Source organism: Dreissena polymorpha, chromosome 4 (genome assembly GCF_020536995.1).
Source record: "Dreissena polymorpha isolate Duluth1 chromosome 4, UMN_Dpol_1.0, whole genome shotgun sequence".
Classification (NCBI taxonomy): Eukaryota; Metazoa; Mollusca; class Bivalvia; order Myida; family Dreissenidae; genus Dreissena; species Dreissena polymorpha.
In genome coordinates, this window is record NC_068358.1 from 111,046,194 (window position 1) to 111,068,179 (window position 21,986).

At 36.2% G+C, this 21,986-nt stretch overlaps 1 protein-coding gene across 1 annotated transcript in view; it reads left to right on the top strand.

The window, feature by feature from the left end:
* Positions 1-21,986, top strand: part of LOC127879355 (CUB and sushi domain-containing protein 3-like) — an 83,028-nt gene that overhangs the window by 14,020 nt on the left and 47,022 nt on the right. Inside the window, exons 10-23 of the mRNA XM_052426130.1 lie at positions 4,863-5,030; positions 6,976-7,131; positions 7,588-7,755; positions 8,619-8,786; positions 9,328-9,495; positions 9,806-9,967; positions 10,837-11,007; positions 11,473-11,640; positions 12,816-12,980; positions 13,406-13,567; positions 15,276-15,443; positions 15,851-16,018; positions 16,561-16,722; positions 18,115-18,282. Of these exons, the coding sequence (XP_052282090.1) occupies positions 4,863-5,030; positions 6,976-7,131; positions 7,588-7,755; positions 8,619-8,786; positions 9,328-9,495; positions 9,806-9,967; positions 10,837-11,007; positions 11,473-11,640; positions 12,816-12,980; positions 13,406-13,567; positions 15,276-15,443; positions 15,851-16,018; positions 16,561-16,722; positions 18,115-18,282 (2,322 nt within the window). The remainder of the gene's footprint in view (positions 1-4,862; positions 5,031-6,975; positions 7,132-7,587; positions 7,756-8,618; positions 8,787-9,327; positions 9,496-9,805; positions 9,968-10,836; positions 11,008-11,472; positions 11,641-12,815; positions 12,981-13,405; positions 13,568-15,275; positions 15,444-15,850; positions 16,019-16,560; positions 16,723-18,114; positions 18,283-21,986) is intronic.

The following is a 21,986-nucleotide window of genomic DNA, read 5'->3' on the forward strand; positions in this document are numbered from 1 at the left end:
ACTTGAAAATTTGGTTAAGTTTTGTGTTTAGGTCCACTTTACCCCTAAAGTATCATATATATTGGTTTCATACCTGGAACACTCGCAAACTATCATAAGGGGACAGTAAAGGACAAGTTGCATAACTCTGGTTGTCATTTTTACCTAATTATGGTCCTTTTTTGACTCAGTAACTTTGAATATATGGTTACATTTTGTGTTTAGATTCACTTTACTTCTAAAGTATCAAGGCTATTGCTTTTAAGCTTTAAATACTTTCATGCTATCATGAGGGTACTGTACCTGGCAAGTTGAATTTTACCTTGACCTTTGAATGACCTTGACTCTCAAGGTCAAATTATAAAATTTTGCTAAAATTGCCATAACTTCGATAGATACTTTGACAAAACAACTCTTATCTGACATACCACAATTGACTCCGTCCAAACCATCCCCCACGCCCCCCCACCCCTCGAATCCCCCCTTCTCCCGAATCCCCCCGCAATCCCCCCATTATTTTTTTTTAATTAAAGATCATCTAATAAATGACCACCACACCCTAACACTATACCCTATCCCCCACCCCCAAAAAATTTTTTTTATGCCCCCGGTAGGGTGGCATATAGCAGTTGAACTGTCCATCAGTATAGCAGTCAGTCTGTCTGTCAGTCCGAAAAAACTTTAACATTGGCCATAACTTTTTCACTTTTTAAGATAGCAACTTGATATTTGGCATGCATGTGTATCTCATGGAGCTGCACATTTTTAGTGGTGAAAGGTCAAGGTCATCCTTCAAGGTCAAATGTCAAATTTATGGTGTCTGTCCATCCGAAAACTTTAACATTGGCCATCATTTTTTCAATATTGAAGATAGCAACTTGATATTTGGCATGCATGTTTATCTGATGGAGCTGAACATTTTGAGTGGTGAAAGGTGAAGGTGAAGGTCATCCTTCAAGGTGAAATGTCAAATATATGGCGTCTGTCCGTCCGAAAACTTTAACATTGGCCATAACTTTTTTAATATTGAAGATAGCAACTTGATATTTGTCATGCATGTGTATCTCATGAAGCTGCACATTTTGAGTGGTGGAAGTTCAAGGTCAAGGTCATCCTTCAAGGTCATCCTTCAAGGTAAACAAAAATAAAAAAATCAAAGTGTCGTTCTCATGAAGCTGCACATTTTGAGTGGTGGAAGTTCACGGTCATCCTTTAAGGTCAAGGTCATCCTTCAAGGTCAAAAGTCAGAAAACAAATAAAAAATTAAAAGCAGCATTATCATGAAGCTGCACATTTTGAGTGGTGGAAGTTCAAGGTCAAGGTCATTCTTCAAAGTCAAGGTCATCCTTCAAGGTCAAAGGTAAAAAACCCCATCAAAGCGGCATTATCATGAAGCTGCACATTTTGAGTGGTGTAGGTTCAAGGTCAAGGTCATCCTGCAAGGAAAAGGTCAAACAAAATAAAATACAATCAAAGCGGCGTTATCATGATGCTGCACATTTTGAGTGGTTGAAGTGTAAGGTCAAGGTCATCCTTCAAGGTCAAGGTCATCCTTCAAGGTCAAAGGTAGAAAAAATTAATTCAAAGCGGTGTTCTCATGAAGCTGAACATTTTGAGTGGTGGAAGTTTAAGGTCAAGGTCAATCTTCAAGGTCAAGGTCATCCTTCAAGGTCAAAGGTAAAAAAAATAATAATTTCAAAGCGGCGTTATCATAAAGCTGCACATTTTGAGTGGTGGAAGTTCAAGGTCATCCTTCAAGGTCAAGGTCATCCTTCAAGGTCAAAGGTCAAAAAAATAATATTTCAAAGCGGCTTTCTCATAAAGCTGCACATTTTGAGTGGTGGAAGTTCAAGGTCAAGGTCATCCTTCAAGGTCAAAGGTAAACAAAATAAATAATAATTTCACAGCGGCGCAATAGGGGGCATTGTGTTTCTGACAAACACATCTCTTGTTTTTTTCAAACATGGTTAAAAAACACAAATATTTATTTTTATTATTTTATTTTTGAAATACCGTCCTACCATCCCACCCAAGAATCCCCCCCCCCAATTTTTATATATATTTTTTTGCATTTTTGGAAGATAATGTAATAAATGACCACACTATACACCCCTCTACACTCCACCCCTCCATCCTTTGTGATTGAAATTGAGATAGGTCCCTACACCTTTAAAAAGAAAAATAGATGAGCGGTCTGCACCCAAGGCGGTGCTTTTGTTATTAGCTTATGTGACCGTGTGATGTCCGGCGTCCGTTGTGCGTGTGTATATGCGTGCGTGTGTGTGTTCGTCCGTCAACAATTTGTTTGTGTAGACAGTAGAGGTCACAGTTTTCATCCAAACTTTATGAAATTTGGTCAGAATGTTAATCTTGATAAAATCTAGGTTGGGATTGTATTTGGGTCATCTGGGGTCAAAAACTAGGTCACTAGGTCAAAAACAAGGTCAAATAATAGAAAAACCTTGAGTAGACAATTGAGGTCGCAGTTTTCATCCAATCTATATGAAATTTTGTCAGAATGTTTATCTTGATGAAATCTAGGTTGGGATTGTATTTGGGTCATCTGGGGTCAAAAATTAGGTCATTAGGTCAAATAATAGAAAAACCTTGTGTAAACAATAGAGGTCACAGTTTTCGTCCAATCTTTATGAAACTTGGTCAGAATGTTTATCTTGATGAAATCTGGGTTGGGATTGTATTTGGGTCATCTGGGTTCAAAAACTAGGTCACTAGGTCAAATAAAAGAAAAGAAACATTATGTAGACAATAGAGGTCACAGTTTTCATCCAATCTTTGCAAAATCTCATCAGAATGTTTATCTTGATGAAATCTGGGTTGGGATTGTATTTGGGTCACCTGGGGTGAAAAACTAGGTCAATAGGTCAAATATTAGAATAAACCTTGTGTAGACAATAGAGGTCACAGTTTTCATCCAATCTTTATAAAATTTGGTCAGAATGTTTATCTTGATAAAATCTGGATTGGGATTGTATTTGGGTCATCTGGGGTCAAAAACTTGGCCACAAGGTCAAATCATAGAAAACCCTTTTGAAGACAATAGAGGTCACAGTTTTCATCAGATCTTAATGAAATATTGTCAGAATGTTTGTCTTGTTAAAATCTGTGTTGGGATTGAATTTGGGTCATCTAGAGTCAAAAACTAGGTCACTAGGTAAAATTAAAAAAACAACTTGTAGACAGTGTGTGTTGGTCCGTCAACAATTTGTTTGTGTAGACAGTAGAGGTCACAGTTTTCATCCAAACTTAATTTAATTTGGCCAGAATGTTAATCTTGATGAAATCTGGGTTGGGATTGTATTTGGGTAATCTGTGGTCAAAAACTAGGTCACTAGGTCAAATTATAGAAAAACCTTGTGTAGACAATAGAGGTCATAGTTTTCATCTGATCTTAATTAAGTATGGTCAGAATGTTTATCTTGATAATATCTGATTTTGGATCATATATGGGTCATCTGGGATCAAAAATTACGTCACTAGGCCAATTTTAGTAAAACCTTTCTGTAGATGAAAGACGTCACAGTTTTCATCACGTCTTAATGACATTTTGTCAGAATGTATTAATTAATGAAATCTTTCTTGGGATTGAATATGGGTCTGATAGAATTTAAGTTGATGTAGCAAGGTTAGTCAGGTGAGCGATTCAGGGCCATCATGGCCCTCTTGTTTAACTTGCTGCCTTTTTGAGCTTTTAAAATCCTGACCATTTATCATAGTAATGTAATATTTGATATTTCAGTTATAAATGATTTAAATATTTTAGCAATTGTTAGTATAATATCTTTATTTGTATGCTTCCTGAAAAACTTTCAAGAGAGCGTATAGTCATTTCTCTGTTCATCAAGTAAGACCAGCATATGCACTTTACGGTGGTATTTTTTTAGTTTAACATAGTCTAAAAGCTATGATATTATTTTTTCATGGAGCTCATCAACATAACCTGCTTATTTCTCACATACTGGCTGGAATGAAAGAATCTTTATGGGAAACTTTGTAACCAAAAGAAGACTCTCGAGCTAGTCACGATTCCCACACCTTTACATTTTGTGTTTCAAGAAAATGTGTCTTGTTCTGAGAAAACTGGGCTTAATTCATGTGCATAAAGTGTCGTCCCATATTAGCCTGTGCAGTCCGCACAGGCTAATCAGGGACGACACTTTCCTCTTATATGGTATTTTAAGTTTAAGGGAAGTCCCTTCTTACCTAAAATCAAGTTTAAGCGGAAAGTGTCGTCCCTGATTAGCCTGTGGACTGCACAGGCTAATCTGGGACGACACTTTACGCACATGAATTAAGCCCAGTTTTATCAGAACAAGACACAAATAAAAGCAAATTTTATTTATCGTCACTTACTTACACTGATTTATGTGTATTGAAATACTCTGATGTTTTATTTCTCTGCAAATATTGGTCAATAAAATGTTATTACTTGGACATTCTGCATCAATGATTTGTCTCACAATTTAAATATTTTAGTTGTGTAACTTCTGTATTTCTCTGAAACTGCGGTATGAAATTCAGTTATACTTTATATAAATTAAGTTGCTTGAATGACATATATTTGTTTAGTTTTTTCATCACTTAGATTTTATTGGTAGTTGTTGACAGTTCACATATTTTTGTTACTTCATCTATTTTTTGTGGCGGGTTTGACTGCAGTTTTTATACCATAGTTGTTCAGTTAGTTTTACCAATGTTTGTCTCTTAAATAGCTGTGCACTTGTCAGTGCATTATAATTCTTTACAAAAAGCTAGATCCATCAGTTTAAATGATGTGATTGTTTTTATGGAATCCTTTTGTCTTCTTTTTTCCATTAATTGATAAAGAAATGTAATTTTTTAACATTAGTTTATTTGCTTTACAGTGACTTGCAGCATCTTGCCTGCTCCTAGTAGTGGCAATGTGGAGTTAGAAACAGACGGCAAGGTAACCATGGCAACATTCTCCTGTAGTCAAGGATACAACCTGGTTGGTGAGGGGGTCAACCAGTGCTTAACCAATGGCAGTTGGTTGCATGATCCCCCTGTTTGCTGTAAGCAGTCTTTTGGAAACATAGCCCGGAAATTAATTAAATAAAATAAAATTTGTAAAAGTTCTAATGAATGTTATGGATATTTATTCTTGTTTAATTATTTACAAAATGCATTGTAAAAGGTGTATTTTTGAAAACACTTGGTGCAAATAGAATATACACTGTTTGTAGTAAATGTTTGTGTATAAATTATTTTATCTTCTAGATTATTATAAGAACAGTTATCAAAACATATATATATTTTTTAACTGTTTGAATAATTTATTCATTTCATAATATATGTATATACACAAAAAAGTAAATTTACAAAGACATGTACATTCATATACTTAAAAAAGTATATGTAATGTGTTTTCACTATATTATTGAAATCATAACACAAACTGAATTAATATCATTCTTCCTTCAACCTTTTTACCTTTTTGTCCCCTACTGGTGAAACCGGAGGGGGCCTATGGTTTGCGCTCTGTCTGTCAGTCTGTCTGTCAGTCTGTCTGTCAGTCTGTCTGTCAGTCTGTCACACTTTTCTGGATCCTGCGATAACTTTAAAAGTTCTTAATATTTTTCATGAAACTTGAAACATGGACGATGGCAATATGGAGGTTATGTATGTTAATTCATTTTGTTCCCACAGAATTACATCACAACATATTTTGCATGCACTGAATAAACTTGTTTAAACTTGTTGGAGATTAAGTGTTCATTTTGTGTTGTTTATAGGTGCACTAACTGACTGAAGGTTAAGATGTATTAACCCTTTCAGTGCGGGAACCGAATTTTAAAGGCCTTTGCAAACAGTTTGGATCCAGATGAGACGCCACAGAACGTGGCGTCTCATCAGGATCCAAACTGTTTGCTATTCTGATAGTTTTCTTTGAAAAAAAATCAAAGAAAATACTAATTTTAGAAATTCAGAAGACAACATTTTAGCAGTGATAATTTATATTTTGTACATGGGCCTTGCTCAATCTGGGAAAACAGGTCTTAATGATTGTCCGCAAAGTGTCTTCCCAGATTAGAATGCGCTGTTTACACAGGCTTATCAGGCAAGAGGCTTTCTGCCTACACTGGATTTTTATGTCCCCCACTATAGTTGTGGGGAACATATTGTTTTTGCCCTGTCTGTTGGTCTGTTGGTATGTTGGTCTGTTGGTTGGTCTGTTGGTTTGCGCCAACTTTAACATTTGCAATAACTTTTGCAATATTGAAGATAGCAACTTGATATTTGGCATGCATATGTATCTCATGGAGCTGCACATTTTGAGTGGTGAAAGGTCAAGGTCATCCTTCAAGGTCAAAGGTCAAATATATGGGTCAAAATCGCTCATTTAATGTACACTTTTGCAATATTTCAATATTCAAGATAGCAACTTGATATTTGGCATGCATGTGTATCTCATGGAGCTGCACATTTTGAGGGGTGAACGGTCAAGGTCAATGTCATTCTTCAAGGTCAGAGGTCAAATATATGTGGCCAAAATCGCTCATTTTATGAGTACTTTTGCAATATTGAAGATAGCAACTTGATATTTGGAATGCATGTGTACCTCATGGAGCTGCACATTTTGAGTGGTGAAAGGTCAAGGTCAAGGTCATCCTTTAAGGTCAAATATATGGGTCAAAATTGCTCATGTAATGTCACTTCTGCAATATTGAAGCTAGCAATTTTATATTTGACATGCATGTGTATCTCATGGAGCTGCACATTTTTAGTGGTGAAGGGTCAAGGTCAAGGTCATCCTTCAAGGTCAAACGTCATCTAGGGGACATAGTGTTTCACAAACACATCTTGTTGTTAAGATGACACATCTTTGAAACAATAAAATTCCATAAAAGCGTGCTTCATGATAAGCTTGTGTATACTAAATTGGCCAACCTGGGACGGACATGCATTAAGCATCATTTTTGCAGAGTGACTCAAAATATTTTACACTTCTATTCTTAGTGTGCCAGACGCCTATGAAACCAGTGGATGGACAAGTGAGCAGCAATGGCAGTGTAGCCTCGTACGTGTGTAACCAGGGTTACTCTTTGTACGGCGAGGCTGTTAGATTGTGTGCCCCTGACAGATCAGGATGGAATGGGACGGACCCAGTCTGCAGTGTGTACCTTTGCTTATTTTATATTATTAAACATCTAAAAATCATGAACGTGTAGTCAGTGAGACAATATTTTATGGTTTTGTATAATATAAACAGTAAATTGAAAATTACCAAAACAACACAAAATATCATGCTGCATTTTAACCCTTTTCCACTTAGAAATGTTTTTTGACGCATTTGTAGGCCCTTAGAAAGTTCAATTTAAATAAAGACTTTTCTCACTAGATTCAAGTTTAAAGGCCTCATTTCAAACCCATAGATACTGATGAGCAGCAAACAGCATAAAACATTAACAGACTGCGAGATACTCTCTTAATTTTTTTAAATTATCTTGATATCAATAGATACTTGAAAATAAGGCATATGTTACTTTATTTGTATTGACATTTTTACTTAAAATATTGCTAATTACTGTTAAGAACCAAACCCTCTTGTTACATGACCTTTGGTTTCAGGGGCGTGTGGAAGTCTTCCATCTCTGATTGGAGGAAGTGTTGCCATGGTGACAGACGGTCTGGTAACCACGGTAACATACACATGTGATGAAGGATACACCATCAGTGGGTCGGCTCTGTTGTCCTGCAGATCTGATGGAACGTGGGACCTGGCACCATCAAAATGTGGTATGCATTCTACCACTAATGAAGTGCCACAGTAAATGTTTAACCCTTTACCACTTACATACGTATTTTGATGCATTTGTGGTTCCTTACTTACTAGAATCAAGTTTTAAAGGCTTCATTTCTAACTTAAAGATACTGATGAGCAGCAAACAGCATAAAACCTGAACAGACTGCAAGTTACTTGTAGGCTATTCTGGTTTTATGCTGGTTGCAAAAGCCATTTTCACTTAGAAAAGTGCAGTTTAGATGGAAAGTGTCTTCCCTGATTTGTCTGTGCCAAATGCACAGGCTAATGTAGGATGACGCTTTATGCACATGCATTCAACCCCACAAATGCACAGGCTAATGTAGGATGACGCTTTATGCACATGCATTCACAGGCTAATGTAGGATGACGCTTTATGCACATGCATTCACAGGCTAATGTAGGATGACGCTTTATGCACAGGCTAATGTAGGACGACGCTTTATGCACATGCATTCACAGGCTAATGTAGGATGACGCTTTATGCACATGCATTCACAGGCTAATGTAGGATGACGCTTTATGCACAGGCTAATGTAGGACGACGCTTTATGCACATGCATTCAACCCCATGGGTTCCAGAGGAGGGCTATACAAGTTTATACACATAGTTAAATTCTAACTCTCGCTTTGTCAATTATGTAATCTATAATTTTCACAGTACATGTAAGTAGTGAAAAAAGGAATGATTTCAAACATGTGATATTGTATGTTTACATAGAAGATGATGCTTTGTGTGAATTTTAACAATAATTTTGTTAAATAAAAAAAAATCATTAACATGAAATGAATCAAATTATGGATACTTTTCACAAACTGTGAACTTAAATGTCAACAGAATCCTGTGAAACATTGACTGTACCTGACAATGGTGAAGTGGTCCTTGTCTCCAATGGCAACACATCATGGGCTGAGTTTACCTGTCTCCCTGGTTACACTCTGAAAGGGCGACCCAAGACAACTTGCAGGGCAGATGGAAGCTGGGACTATTCTGAGCCCCAATGTGGTAAGCGTACAGGATCACTCATATGACCTGGTAAGCGTACAGGATCACCCATCTGACCAATGTGGTAAGCGTACAGGATCACCCATATGACCAATGTGGTAAGCGTACAGGATCACCCATATGACCCAATGTGGTAAGCGTTAAGGATCACTCATATGATCAAACTGTAACTATGCCTATGGCCTTGTCAGAAAAATGCGCTTTTGGGAACCAGTCAGGGGCATGTGTGAGTTATCCAGAACACAGACTCTTGTTTTGAATGCTTTCCCATTCAGAAGCCTAGTAAAAATTGGTATGTGCAACCAGCAACCAGCATAAAACCAGAACAGCTTGCGAGTAACTCACAGTCTGTTCAGGTTTAATGCTGTTAGCTGCTGATCAGTATCTGTGGGTTAGAAATGTATCCTTTAAAACTTGTCTCTATCAAGAATGGTCCTTCATTTCATCCTTTTCTTAGGGACAACAAACTGGCAGAATGCATTACTGAGGGATAAAGGCTTAAGATAGTGTAGTTATTCATATGTTGTTTGATTTTTTTCAGTTCAATGCGCCAGCTTGACTCTGGTGCCTAGTGGGAACCACTCTATGCATACTTCTGGTACCCAGTCCTATGTGACCTACAGCTGTGAGGCAGGGTACCACTTAGAGGGAGCAGTCAATAGGTCATGTGACACCATGGGGCAGTGGTCACCAGCAGCTCCTATCTGTAGTAAGTGTATAGTGAAAGGCAACATTATAGATTCATGACCTATTTGTGAATTTGAACATTTACTCTTTTAAATAAGTATAATACAAAATAAAATATCATTATTATGCATTAAATATTTTTTATAGTAAATGCAATGGAATTTCTTTTAAAGGTTTTCTTGCAAAATTATTATCAAGGGAAAAATAACCTCGACATATTGTTAACATAAAATAAAAAAGTTGAGACATTGAATATTTCTGAACATAGATACATTTACAGTAATAAATTATTTGGTTTTACGAGACTTAAAGTTACTGATTCATCTCTGCAGAGTGCAACCCCCTTAGTGCTCCTATCAATGGCACTGTGGCCTTAAGTCTGGATGGCAATATCCTGACATTCACCTGTGATCTTGACTTCTCATTGGTTGGCCAGGCACTGTTGTCATGCCAACAAGATGGCACTGGGTGGGATGGAACAGCACCAAAGTGTGGTAATGTATAGCACTTCATAAACTGTATAAAATTCATTTGAAGAAAAGGATGTTGAAAATGAAAAAAATAAATAAAATTGATTGTAAGAAAAAACCTTAGAGTTAAGGTGTAAATTATTGTAACACCTTACAACTAATAATCATAATTAAAAGGGGAACAGACACATGCGTAATTAAGAACAGCAATCAGAAATATGTTTACATTCTTTGTGTTCTGATGTAATAACCACATATTTACCTTCTAAAACTGTATTTTCCATTGAACAAGTATTCTTTCATAAAATTCATTAAAGCTTCTTTCAGCCATTTTTTCATTATGCTGATTTGTTTCTCGTTCTGAGAAAACTGGGCATAATGCATGTGCTTAAAGTGTCGTCCCAGATAAGCCTGTGCGATCAGCTTTCTGCCTAAATTGGATTTGTGCCAAGAAGAGACTTCATTTAAACGAAAAATGTCATAAAAGCGGAAAAAGTCGTCTCTCATTAGCCTGTGCAGACTGCACAGGCTAGTTGGGGACGACACTTTATGCACATGCATTATGCCCAGTTTTCTCAGAACACTACTCAATTGTTCTTTTGCCATTAATTTGGTCCATGTTCTGGGAAACGTGGGCTTAATGCATGTGCATACAGTGTTATCCCAGATAAGCCTGTACATAATGCCAGGCTAATCAGTTACTGCTCTTTTTGCCTAACTTGATTTTTGCTGTGAAGAGACTTTCTTTAAAGGAAGAATACGATACAATCAAAAGGTATTGTCCCTGATTAGCCTGTGTGGACTGCACAGGCTAATCAGGGGCCTCACGTTACGCACTTGAATTAAGGAAACTTTTGCCAGAACGAGGCTCATAAGATTGCCACATTTTACAGCGACTTGTGGAGCGTTCAGCAACATGGACAATGGAGTGTACCATGTGACCACTGATGGAAGGTCAACAAGGGTGACAGTGTCATGTGACCAGGGCTCCACACTGCGGGGTAGTGGCGAGGTTGTGTGTGGGGTCACTGGGCAGTGGGAGGCTGCTTCCATGCCCTTCTGTGGTGAGTAGAGTGTTAAAGTACTTCTCGTTGGATCCATTGGACAGGGTATTCATCTTACAGTCAAGATGCTCATCAGTTAAGGTGCCTCGTAAGTCTAGACTGAATGACCCTAAATTGATAGGCTTGACGTAATTATAAACACTTTAATTATCATATTTAATGTATTGGAAGAAATGAGATGGTATATTAAATGATGTATAATTTATCCCTTGAAATCAGAAGCTGTCATTAGTGAATGCCAACAAAATCTTAAAGACTCTTATTGCTTTTAATGGGTCAGATCTTGGAATGCATGTATAAAGTGGGAATGAGGTAGTGTCTGGTCATGCAAACTTTGTAATTTGTTAAAAACAACATGTTAAAGATAATACATGTAGTTATTTGCATCTTTGTTTAAATTTCACATTTTGAAACAGATTTTGGTCTTGAAACACATTAATATTTCCTTGTATATTGTTTCCATAGTGACTTGTCCCAGCCTTCAGAACACCAGTGTGCTGTCAGTGACTACCAGCACTAATGGTTCAGTAACCATGGCAACCTTCGAGTGTGCCTTGAACTATTCACTAAAAGGACAAACCAGTCTCTTGTGTTTGGATTCAGGCAACTGGAGCTATTCTACACCAAGTTGTGGTAAGTCTTGTGTCCCATTTGACCTAATATTGAGCTTTTGTACCATAAAATATACGCCAAAATAATAACAATCTTAATCCTACAAAGCTTTTTAGAACTATGGCCCTTGGATGATTATATATTTAGTGTTATTGTCGTTTGTTAATTTGTTTACTAAACTATTGTCGGTAGCATATCTTGAAAGGTAAAAAAGAGGTATAAAATCATAAATCTTGCTCAACTTTTTTTAAATTAATTCCTTTTATTAACAGACATAAATCATATGAAAAAAATCTTCAGTCTAGTAATCATGCATACCTTTGAAATTTATACCATTTAATCACAATACATTTGTATGATGTCCATTTCCTGTCATTAAACATTCTTATATATATTCTTTACTATAAATGAATGAAATGTTAAAAATAATCTTAACTGTTGTTTATTTTTGCATCAAGACAGACTTCTTCAACCCCTAGTATCAATATTAGGCTTCATAATTATATTATTAAATTTATTTAAATATAACTATAATCATTGTATATCAAAACATACAATTATTTCACTTAATATTGAGAGGCGTGAATTTTTTTTGGCAATGCCTATAGTGAATCAAATCTATAACTTTTACAGATGGCATTCATACTGAATAAAATTGGTATTAATATCTAAGGAATTACTTAATGTTTATTTTCGTTTTTTATGCCCCCAAAGGAGGGCATATAGTGATCGGACCGTCCGTCTGTTCGTCCGTCCGTCTGTCCGTCACACTTTGCTTTTAGGTTTTGAAAAATGCTCATAACTTCAGATAGCAATTTCATATTTGGCATGCATGTGTATATGGACAAGGCCTTTACACACACAAATTTTGACACCTGTGACCTTGACCTTGAACTTAGGGTCCACGTTTAGGTTTGAAAATCTGTGTTTAGGTTTCGAAAAAGCTCATAACTTCTATCAAGTGTTTATAGGGGGCATAAGTTATCCTATGGTGACAGCTCTTGTTCTATTCAACATCTATTAAACATCTGTTTATGTCAGTAAATAAGAAACATAGTCATATTAAAAAATGCCAAATAAAATAGTTTAAGAATGATTGCCCAATATCTGCACATTTACCAGACACATGTATCAAAAGAAGAAACTTGCATATAACTCCATTCACATATTCATACCTAACCATTGTCCATTTTTAGAGCTATGTAGTGCTCTAGGCACCCCAGCAAGTGGGTCGTTGACTTACAGCACAGATGGTCATGTGACCAGAGCTACATTCCACTGTGATCCAGGCTACACTCTCATTGGCAACTCAACTATTCAGTGCTTGTCTGGCCACTGGAACTCTGGTGTACCAAGATGTGGTATGGGCATTTTGAGAACTTTATAATAGCAAAGACCTTAGAACTTGGTTTTCTGAAAAGTATATATACAACACTTGCAAGGACATTTAGCTTTAGAACAGATAAAAAACTTTCTCCTCACTCATCTACAATCACTGCAGCTACATATTATGAATGTGTTCATTGTAAGATTCCTTTAAATTGAATAGAGTATAATGTACTAATTTGTGTGGAATTAATGGCTGAGAAAGACCAATCTACAACACAATATGTCAAAGTGACATCCCTCAGATGTTTCCAAAATCTAACCCCCCGATCTTCATGTTTGTGAATGACTAACATACATTTTATAACCATTGCATATTATATTTTTATTGCTAAACAATTATATAAACAATCAGCATCTGTGTATTTTATTCACCAAAATGATCTGCTATATGTTACAGTTTGTGACGCACCATTATCCCCTAGCCATGGGAAAGTGGACATTTCTATGGATAAAATGACTGCAACCTTCACATGTGATCTTGAGTACACGCTGGTTGGCATGACTGCAGCAACCTGTCAGAACAATAGCTCTGGTTGGAACATCAGTGTGCCCAAGTGTGGTATGGTTGTACTTAAAAAAAAAAACAGGAACAAGTACACATTGAGGATTGAGTGCACAACTGCTTTATATACTCAACATTTTATTTTCAGATATACACACTAGTTTCATTCGATTATCCTTTGACGCTATTCCAATATTTTAATTTTTCTCTTACCTGAATTAGATTATCAGTGTGACCAGTATATAAGTATCATATAACATGGTATAAGTAATGTAACTGATGGTATATAAGTAATTTAACTGATATGATATATGTAATTACATGATGGTATATAAGTAATGTAACTGATGGTATATAAGTAATTTAACTGATGGTATATAAGTAATTTAACTGATGGTATATAAGTAATGTAACTGATGGTATATAAGTCATGTAACTGATGGTATATAAGTAATTTAACTGATGGTATATAAGTAATGTAACTGATGGTATAAGTAATTTAACTGATGGTATATAGGTAATTTAACTGATGGTACATAAGTAATGTAACTGATGGTATAAGTAATGTAACCGAATAAGTAATGTAACTGATGATATAACTAATTTAATGATGGTATAAGTAATGTAACTGTTGGTATAAGTAATGTAACCGATGGTATAAGTAATGTTTCTGATGATATTACTAATTGTCCCCTACCGGTTTCACCGGAGGGGACTTATGGTTTGCACTCTGTGTGTCTGTGAATCCCTTAGTCTGTCACATTTTTCTGGATCCTGCGATAACTATAAAAGTTCTCCATATTTTTTCATGAAACTAGAAATATGGACAGATGGCAATATGGAGATTATGCACATCCTTACATTTTGTTCCTACGTCAAGAATTCGGGTTGCTATGGCAACAAATAGACTAAAAATACTGCTGAAAATGGTTGATCCTGCACACTTTTCTGGATCCTGCGATAACTTTAAAAATGTCTTCATATTTTTTCATGAAACTTGAGACATGGATAGATGGCAATATGGACATTATGCACATCATTTCATTTCCTTCCTACCTCAAACATTCTGGTTGCTATGGCAACAAATACTTAAAAAATAAAAAATTCTGACAATGGTGGAGCCGGTAGGGGACATATATTGCTTGGCAATAGTCTTGTTTAATTATGGTATAACTGATGAAACTAATGGTATAACTAATTTCATGTTGATATAACTGATGTAACTGATGGTATTACTAATATCATAATGGTATAACTGATGTTACTGATGGTATAATTAATTTAATGATGGTATATCTGATGTAACTGATGGTATAACACATACAACTGTTATGCTGCTGTGGAGATGTTACAATATACAAGTTGAATGAACCAAGATATAGTTTCCCTTTATTTTTTAACATCTTTTTTTTAAATTTTAAGTATTAATTTAAAGTTTGTTTTATTCATTTTTAAAGAAAAATTAACAATAAATTATGTTGTTTATGGGATGCATTACATAACTAGTGGTATAACTAATGTTACTGATGGTTAAACTTATGTAATTGATGATATAACTAATAAAACCGGCGGTATAACTGATGTAGCTGATGGTTAAATTAAAGTAACTGATAGTGACTGATAGTATAGCTAATGTTCCTGATGGTATTACTAATGTAACAGATTGTACTACGTAAGTAAGTGATGGCATAACTAATGTAACCAATGGTAATTAATGGAATTTAGTCACTAATGTAACTAATGTAACTGATGGTTATTTTTACAGTACAATGCTCATCCCTGCCTAGTATACAGTCTGGCTCTCGGAACCTTACCACTGACGGTGTAAGTACCTCTGTGACCTTCTACTGTGACAGTGGCGCCACATTACATGGTGTTGCTATGGCAACCTGTGGTCAGAATGGCACATGGAACGTCACAAATCCAGAGTGTGGTAAGAGCATATGAAATTGTTTGTAATTATTTCGTTCATTGGTATTATATTGTTAATTGTGACTACAATGCAATAGTACCAAGTAATTTCTTCATAATTATAGTTTATTGTAATGGCTATTTTGTTGACATTTTGGGACTGCTTACATAAATTTAGTATAATTAATAACAGTTGAATGATTTTTGTTGCAATAAAGCAGAAACAAATCACTATGCTTATTGGCCCTAAACATACTAATCATTTTGAAAATGTCAGTTAAAATGCATTATATCAGAGTTAAGATTTTGTAGAGAACTTAGATGAGCAATGTTATTAGATAGATGCTAAACTTAAATAAACTTAATGTACTTAAAAACTTAATGTATTAGATTAATGAAAACTTTAATTGTTCCATATCCATTGCTCAGTGAGTTGCCCTGTGTTAGCTGCGCCAGCAAGTGGCTCCATAACCCTGTCAACAGATGGGTGGGTGAGCAGGGTACTCTATAGCTGCAACCCTGGATACCATCGCCATGGCAACCAAATGAGGGAGTGCCTAGCAACAGGCAACTGGACTGGAACACAACCACTTTGTTGTAAGTCATCTTATATAATACTTTGCTTCTTCATATTCAGTTCCAGCTTCAAATAAAACAATTCTATTCTAGAACATACATTGAAACGGTCATTTTAATCTTATTTTTTTTTAAATTCTTCCAGAAAATCTGTTATGTTTGCAAGGTAAAACAAGGTGACTTTTTGTTATTGTATTTATTTCAAATTTTATAAATTCCTTCTGTACCTCAGGCTCCATTATGCGAGGACCGGAAGTGTTTCCAAGCACTCCTTCCAAATAAGCTTACAACACTCACAAAAGTTGGGATGACATTTCTATTATAGCTGCAATTCTCAGCTTTTTATTTTTTACTGAAATGTTCTCAATTTTACATGGTCTTGTGCAATTGGGAGGGAGGGAGGGGAGCAGAGAACTCAGTGAAAATCCCACATGCCACATCCAATAATGGAAATTGAAAACAAGTGACCTAGGTGAGGAGGTTTATAAAACCCTTAACTAGACAGTTGTTGTGAGCAACAAACATCTCTTGTAATATAAATTGTCTTGTTTCTGCCATTGTAGTCTGTGATCTGCCTACACCTCCTGCCAATGGTGATGTACAATACAGCACAGACAATGTCACAGCCATATACTCATGTGCGACTGGCTACTCTCTGAACGGACTCATGCTCAGGCGATGCCAGTCTGAAGGGAAAGGCTGGAATGGAACTGCACCAACTTGCGGTATAGTACTTCATGTTTTATCTGTGTGTTTTTAGCTCACTCTAGCGCAAAGTGTTAAAGGTGAGCTATTGCACACCTATTAATCACAGGCACCACCTCTTTTTGGAGATTGAGGTACACATGAGCCAATGCTATTTGTGAGGTGGCACTTAGGACCGGATGTTTTGAAATTACACGGAGAATTTTACAAGCTGAGAGGTTTTATATGATGAGTTTTTTTTCAACATTTTTTTTATGAGCTTAAATCGACAAAGATTATTTCATCCGAAAATGTACATCAACATTCAATCACAGCTCATTTGGAAACATGATAACTTTTATAAGTTGTGACAAGGTGGAGTTTCTAAAAGCAAATTGATGTGTTTTACCAGTGTGAAGAGCACATTTCCACTTAATGTTGACTCTTACAACATCAAATGATAGCATTCAACATATTATGCATTTTGTTCTATTGATACCATGTCCCATGGCCCTCTGATACCATGTCCCATGGCCCTCTGATACCATGTCCCATGGCCCTCTCGTTGTTCTATTGATACCATGTCCCATGGCCCTCTCGTTGTTCTATTGATACCATGTGCCATGGCCCTCTCGTTGTTCTAATGATACCATGTCCCATGGCCCTCTCGTTGTTCTATTGATACCATGTCCCATGGCCCTCTCGTTGTTCTATTGATACCATGTCCCATGGCCCTCTCGTTGTTCTATTGATACCATGTGCCATGGCCCTCTCGTTGTTCTATTGATACCATGTCCCATGGCCCTCTCGTTGTTCTATTGATACCATGTGCAATGGCCCTCTCGTTGTTCTATTGATACCATGTGCCATGGCCCTCTCGTTGTTCTAATGATACCATGTCCCATGGCCCTCTCGTTGTTCTATTGAAATCATGCCCCATGGCCCTCTCGTTGTTCTATTGATACCATGTCCCATGGCCCTCTCGTTGTTCTATTGATACCATGTCCCATGGCCCTCTCGTTGTTCTATTGATACCATGTCCCATGGCCCTCTCGTTGTTCTATTGATACCATGTCCCATGGCCCTCTCGTTGTTCTATTGATACCATGTCCCATGGCCCTCTTGTTGTTCTATTGATACCATGTCCCATGGCCCTCTCGTTGTTCTATTGATACCATGTCCCATGGCCCTCTCGTTGTTCTATTGATACCATGTCCCATGGCCCTCTCGTTGTTCTATTGATACCATGTCCCATGGCCCTCTCATTGTTCTATTGATACCATGTCCCATGGCCCTCTCGTTGTTCTATTGATACCATGTCCCATGGCCCTCTCATTGTTCTATTGATACCATGTCCCATGGCCCTCTTGTTGTTCTATTGATACCATGTCCCATGGCCCTCTCGTTTAATGGTTGATATCAACTACTTTCAGTTGCCTGTGAGCAGCTGACAACAATGGCAGGGGGATACCTGCGGCAGACTACTGATGGTTTTACAACGTCTGCTGTTTACACTTGTGGAGATGGGTACACCATGAAAGGGGAGGCAAATCTCATGTGCCGCAGTGACGGCTCTTGGAGTGTGCAGGTCCCTGAATGTGGTAGGCATCAGTGGCATTTTGTTCAGGTTTAACAATTTTTTAAAGCTTTTTATGCCCCCAAACCAGCGGTTCTGGGGGCATATTAAAATTGCACCGTCTGTCCGTTAGTAAGTTAGTCTGTCCGGATTAGTTTCCGCTAAATAAGTCAAGCAATTGTCATCAAATCTTCACAAAACTTCATGAAAATGTGTAAGGCAATAACACGTAGGTCAAGTTCAATAATTGGCCAAATTGACCTAGATACTCCGGAGTTACGGCCCTTGAATCATCGTAAAATTGTTGTTTAGCTCACCTGAGCACAACGTGCTCATGGTGAGCTTTTGTGATTGCCTTTTATCCGTTGTCCGTCATGCGTCGTCCCTCGTCAACATTTTGCCTTGTGAACACTCTAGAGGGCACATTTATTGTCTGATCTTCATGAAATTTGGTCAGAACATTTGTCCCATTGATACCTCGACTGAGTTCGAAACTGGGTCATGCTGGGTCAAAAACTAGGTCACTAGGTCAAAAAAAAGAAAAACCACACAAGTCACATTTGATGCCCAATCTTCATGTAACTTTGCCAAAATGTTAGTCTAAATGATATGTTGGTTGAGTTCAAAAATGGTTCTGGTCCGTTGAAAAAAAAATGGTCGCCAGGGGGCGAAGCAGTATTCATTATATGGCTATAGAGAAACCTTGTGAACATTCTAGAAGTCACACTTTTTCCCCAATCATCATGAAACTTGGTCAAAACATTGGTTTCATTGACATCTCAGACGAGTTCGAAAATGGTCCAGATCGGTAAAAAAACATGGCCGCCAGGGGGCGGGGCAGTTTTCCTTATATGGCTATAGTAAAACCTTGTTAACACTCTAGAGGCCACATTTATCGTCCAATCTTCATGAGATTTGGTCAGAAGATTGGTCTGTATGATATCTTGGATGAGTTCGAAAATGGTTACGTTTGGTTGAAAAACATGGCTGCCAAGGGGCGGGGCATTTTCGCATATATGGCTATATATATGGCTATAGTAAAACCTTGTGAACACTCTAGAGGCCACATTTATTGTTCAATCTTCATGAAATTTGGTCAGAAGATTGGTCTCAATGATATCTTGGATGAGTTCGAAAAAGGTTACGTTTGCTTGAAAAACATGGCTGCCAAGGGGAGGAGCATTTTTGCTTCTTAGCTCAGCTGTCACGAAGTTACATTGTGAGCTTATGTGACCGTGTGATGTCCGGCGTCCGTTGTGCGTGCGTGTGTGCGTCCGTGTGTGCGTCTGTCAACAATTTGTTTGTGTAGACAGTAGAGAACACAGTTTTCATCCAATCTTTATGAAATTTGGTCAGAATGTTTATCTTGATGAAATCTGTGTTGGGATTGTATTTGGGTCATCTGGGGTCAAAAACTAGGTCAGTAGGTCAAATTATAGAAAAACCTTGTGTAGACAATAGAGGTCACAGTTTTCATCCAATCCGTATGAAATTTGGTCAGAATGTTTATCTTGATGAAATCTGGGTTAGGATTGTATTTGGGTCATCTGGGGTCAAAAACTAGGTCACTAGGTCAAATAATAGTAAAACCTTGTGTAGACAATAGAGGTCACAGTTTTCATCCAATCTTTATGAAATTTGGTCAAAATGTTTATCTCGATGAAATCTGGGTTGGGATTGTATTTTGGTCATCTGGGGTCAACAACTAGGTCATAAGGTCAAATGATATAAAAACCTTGTGTAGACAGTAGAGGTCATAGTTTTCATCCAAACTTAATACAATTTGGCCAGAATGTTAATCGTGATGAAACCTGGGTTGGGATTTTTTTGGGTCATCTGGGGTCAAAAACTAGGTCACTAGGTCAAATCATAGAAAAACCTTGTGTAGACAATAGAGGTCATAGTTTTCATCTGATCTTAATGAAATATGGTCAGAATGTTTTTAGCAACCCCAGCAGATCTTATCTTATCAGTGGAAGATCTAAGAAAATCAGCTTATCTGCATAGTGGTTCCATTACAAGTTATTTTTATAAAATATCTTAAATAAAATCAAAATAATATAATGCAGATTGAAAGAAAAATAAATTCTCTTTAATATGATATAAATTTTAATAATATTTAGTTTATATTGGCTGCTTAACAATCTATATTGGATTCAATTACAACGTCAGTGTCCCATTTCCTTTGTTTACTGCATTTTCGAGTACCTGCACTGACACCCGGTTGTTTACAACCCATTTGCGACCTGACAAGGTCATTTGAATATTAATGATGTTGATATATTTATGTTCACCAATGAAAAACGTTTCCGATGATATTCACGAAATTGTGCTATGTTAATTCTACGCGACGAAAAAATTGGAAAATTTGATTAAGCTGATAGCGTGATTGATAACCGTGATTTCTTCAACAATTACTTTATATAAATCTAGAAAAACTATAGCAATCAAATGGTAAGTTATTTTTTATTTTAATTATGTAATTTTGTATGTTGATTTCCCTTTATTCATTACAAGACAGACAATCAAATTTCATTCAGATTGGTCGTGTGGAAATTTGTACCGAGTTTCAACAGTCTGCTGTCAAAATGCCTCTATTTATTGCATTAATGTTGCAATATATGTAAAACCAAATGCAAATAAACACAACTGAAGTATTTTAATGTGTTTTTTAGGTATGTATTAAATGTCAAATGACCTATAATTGTAATGTTTAATGCATATGAAATACTTCATTTATTTTGTTCATATCTAACTCAGTACGTTCGTACCATTGACTGGCATTGTGTTTTTGATCTCATTTATTTGTTTTTTAGTTTAAATTGTTGTAGATAAAATTAAAAACAAACAACGTTAATCAATATTTTAAATAATGAATAATGTCTTGTTACAGTTGAATTTAATTGTGTTTTTTTAAAATACATTCAGAATCGGTAATGATTACAGTGTTTTTTATGTTCAAAGTATTTGTAACTGATAATTTGTGGTTTAGGATTGAGACAAATTATGGTTAAAATTGAAGGATTTTATTTTTAACAAATCCTTCTATTTTATATGACATTAAACATTGAAAAACTAAAACTATATTTATTTTAGCACAATATCATTGTTCTTTTCAGGATCAGCTGAGGATATTACTCAATGGCCCAGTTCCCTGGATCATTCTGTGAACAGCAGAACATAACCAAGTGTGATCTGCAGAATGAAAACATTAGCAAATTAAAACCTGATTTTGCACTATCAAATGGACTAGTAACAACTAAATTGAATGTTTAGTTTGTATATTTTTGACATGTTGTGTTGTTTTGTTATATTTTGTGATGTCTTTATTTGACAAAAAAAAGTCGAAAATAAAAATATATTTTTTGTGATATTTATGTGTCATTATTTTCATTATAGTTCATACTATGCAAAAACTAAGTAAAGAAATGAAAAGAGCTTGAAAAAATACATAAACCTGCCAAATTTGAACTCTCTATCTTCTTTAGAACAAAAGTTATGACAATTTCTCTGTAATAAAATAAGACGACTATGCCGCGATTTAACGCATTAACTATAGGGTAGGTAGTAATAAGTACCAATATTTTCCAATTATTCGACAGAATTTCCATACAGAATTTCCATGACAAAAATTGTCATAACTTCTCGTCCGGTGGGGATATTTTAACAATTCTAACTGTTTTGGAAAGCTTTTTGAAATTTCTATCTAGCTAAATTAATAAAACTAAT